General features: G+C 39.5%; 1 protein-coding gene across 1 annotated transcript; it reads left to right on the top strand.

The window, feature by feature from the left end:
- Positions 1–1,726: 1,726 nt before the first annotated feature.
- Positions 1,727–2,870, top strand: LOC106296594 (PRA1 family protein B1). The gene has a single exon (XM_013732766.1). It carries the CDS (start codon positions 1,946–1,948, stop codon positions 2,576–2,578), a length of 633 nt encoding a protein of 210 aa, XP_013588220.1. The 5' UTR covers positions 1,727–1,945; the 3' UTR covers positions 2,579–2,870.
- The last annotated feature ends 402 nt before the right edge of the window (positions 2,871–3,272 follow it).

Here is a 3,272-nt window from a genome sequence, read left to right as displayed (position 1 = left end):
GAATATTTTATATTGGTTTATAGCCACTTTTATGGGATTTATATGTTTATTCAATATTTTTTACTGGATCTTTTAGATATAAAAATTTGAAATTTTGTTTTATCAAAAATATATAAATACAATGTTCAAAAATATTGTTAGACTATGAGTAGACATATTGTAGAAAATTGGAATACCCAAAACTAGGCCTGAGACTTTTATCCGAGATCCGGATTCGATCCGAGTTTCGATCCGGATCCGATCCGATCCGAAAATTTGGATATCTGGAGGGGTCGAATCTGGATCCGGATAGTAAAATGTTGGATCCGTCAAAGCCGGATCCGGATCCGGATATCTTAATTTTTAAGTCCCGATATCCGGATCCGTAAGTTTTATTAATAAATATTTTAAAAATAGTAATATCTATATATAAAAATTAATTTTATTTAATATACTTTTATTTTTATAATAGTATATATAAATTCCTACCAAACATAGAAGTGGGAAATTTACCATCAATTCCAGGACGATGGTGTTTTGTGGATGCATCCCAGAAAGAATGTGACCTAATGGCCGGACAAGGTTGGTATAGTACTTTAGAAGGTTTTGACAGTTTGATGGGTGCAAGGAATGTTAGGGCTCCTCTGTCTCCCCTTCACGCGGAGATAGAAGCACTACTTTGGGCCATGGAATGTATGCGAAACTTACGTCAATTTCAGGTCACATTTGCAACGGATTATTCCCAATTGGTGAAGATGGTTTCGGAACCAAAGGAATTGCCAGCTTTTGAAGCTTACTTGGAAGATCTCAAGATTTTGAAGGATAGTTTTCACAGCTCACAGATCATTCTTATCTCGCGGACGCAAAATAAAAAGGCGGATAGCCTAGCACAGGGTGCCAGGAGACAGCTGTCTTTCGTTGTCCATATGGATGCGGAGCAACCTTTTTGGTTTTCAGAGGCTACATGAGTCTCTTTGTTGTTGTCAAAAAAAAAAATAGTATATATAAATTTTATGTAAATTTTGTAATATTATACATAGAAATAATTAAAGACATTATATATATTTTTTTTTAAATTATTGTTAATATTATATATATATATATTAATATTATTTTTTATTTATTTAATGATCCAAATCCGGATCCGGATATCCGCCGGATATTACAATTTTTAGAAGGATATTTGACACCCGGATATCCGAGAACCCCGGATCCGGATAACGATAGTAAAATTATGGATCCGCCGGATAAAGATCTGAATCCGGATACTTTAAAATTGTCCGGATACCCAATCCGTCTCAGGCCTACCCAAAACCATTTTTAGAACATTGTTTATTATATACATAAATTTTCAAATTGATTTATTTATAGGGGTGATTGGTAGTTGTTGTAGGTGCTGTCCACAGCCGTATTTATTTCTAAAGCACCAAATTCAGAGTAATCAAGCTTTAAAAAATTTTTTGAAATAACCTACAACTCTTGAAATAACCTACAGCTGTACAAGTGCTCTGCAAAACCAAATATCCAAAACAATTTTTTAGTGATTTCCATAAAATTCTACAACAATAAAATCTAAAGCCACAACAAAAAGTTTACAGATTTTTTTCTGCGGCAAAAATTTTAAAGCTACAGTCATTACAAACAAGACCCTATATCTTTAGGATTTTTTCTAGTTCATAATTTTTTTTTATTCAGCTAAAAAGCTCTAGATATCAACAAAATAATAAAACTGATCGAGGAAAATGAAAAGAAAAACATCCTAAAACAAAAAGCAAAGCAGGAGCCGAACCCCGAACCCGTGAATTGACGGTATTGGGCCGGCGCAACCTTTATTGATCAGAGGCCCTAAAGTATCTACACGGAGCTTTGATCTGATCCACCAATTGCACTTCTTTGTTTTCCAATCTTAAATTAAGATCCAAACCTCTCGCCCAATCAGCCGTACCTAACGTCACGCGCCACCGCCATGTCCACTCCACCGACGACGCTCCCCGTCACCAATCAGCAAGCTGTTCAATCTCAGCCGCCAATCAACACTCCCGCCTTCCGTACCTTCTTCTCACGCCTCTCCACCTCGATCCGCGACGGCTTATCACAACGCCGCCCGTGGGCGGAGCTCGTCGATCGGAGCTCCATGGCGCGACCTGAATCCCTCACCGACGCTTTGTCCCGGATCCGGAAGAATCTCGCCTACTTCAAGGTGAACTACGTCGCCGTCGTCTCCCTCGTCCTCGCCTTCTCCCTTTTCTCGCATCCTCTCTCCCTCCTCGTCCTCGTCGGCCTCCTCGCCGGGTGGATGTTCCTCTACCTCTTCCGTCCGTCAGATCAGCCGCTCGTCGTCTTCGGGCGCACTTTCTCGGATCGAGAGACTCTCCTGGCTCTCGTCTTGTCTACGATCGTTGTTGTGTTTATGACGAGCGTTGGATCGCTTTTGACGTCCGCGTTGATGATTGGAGTCGCGATTGTTTGCGTTCACGGTGCGTTTGTGGTTCCGGATGATCTGTTCATGGACGATCAAGAGCCTGCTAACGCTGGGTTACTCTCCTTCCTTGGTGGCTCTGCTACTTCGGCTGCTTCAGCTGTTGCGGCGAGAGTTTAAACTTAGAGAAGAGGTGAGAGGTTTCTCTTGACAATTGTTGTTGTTTTCATCTTCTAATCTGGGATTTGTGTTATGATGTTAAGCATATGGAATCATTTTAGCTTTGGTTATATTTCTGATCATTTGGTTTGTATAATTTGGAGTTAGAATCTTTCATGTTTTGTGGTTGGAACAGACATGACTATCTTGGTTCTGCTTTTGTCTAAAGTTGATCGAAAGCTATGTTTGTTCATTATATGGTGATATAGTCGGGTTTCACGATATTAAGAATGTGTGATACTGGTTTTTGATAGTCTTGATTTATCTCAGTACACCAGAAGTTCATCTCGCTCATGTGATTGTGGCAAAAGATTATGTGACTATCAGCTCGGTAATGATCGTTATGTACACGTTTTTTTTTTGTCATCTGTTAGTAATTTTTTAACTGGAACCATGTTCACAAAAGTTACAACTAGAATCCCCACTGAAATGGATCTCTGCATACCAATCCATCCAACGCTCAAAAGCCTAAAAGCCCCAAAAAAAACAAGGTTAACATGAAGCATTCCTATCTTACAGCCAAAAAACAACCAGCCTATACTCCATCAATAGCCATTCAAATAAACAGAGGGCTGGACCTCCTCACTCTCAAAGACATTTTCAACCAAAAGGGAGGCCCTGCTGCCACACTGTTAACCAAACCTATTCTTACTCA

The sequence above is a fragment of the Brassica oleracea genome, chromosome C6, assembly GCF_000695525.1.
Source record: "Brassica oleracea var. oleracea cultivar TO1000 chromosome C6, BOL, whole genome shotgun sequence".
Classification (NCBI taxonomy): Eukaryota; Viridiplantae; Streptophyta; class Magnoliopsida; order Brassicales; family Brassicaceae; genus Brassica; species Brassica oleracea.
This window is presented reverse-complemented; position numbering and strand designations above follow the sequence as displayed.

Bases quoted from the DNA above. Each gene is read 5' to 3' on its own strand.
- LOC106296594 (XM_013732766.1), top strand. From the start codon at position 1,946: ATGTCCACTCCACCGACGACGCTCCCCGTCACCAATCAGCAAGCTGTT.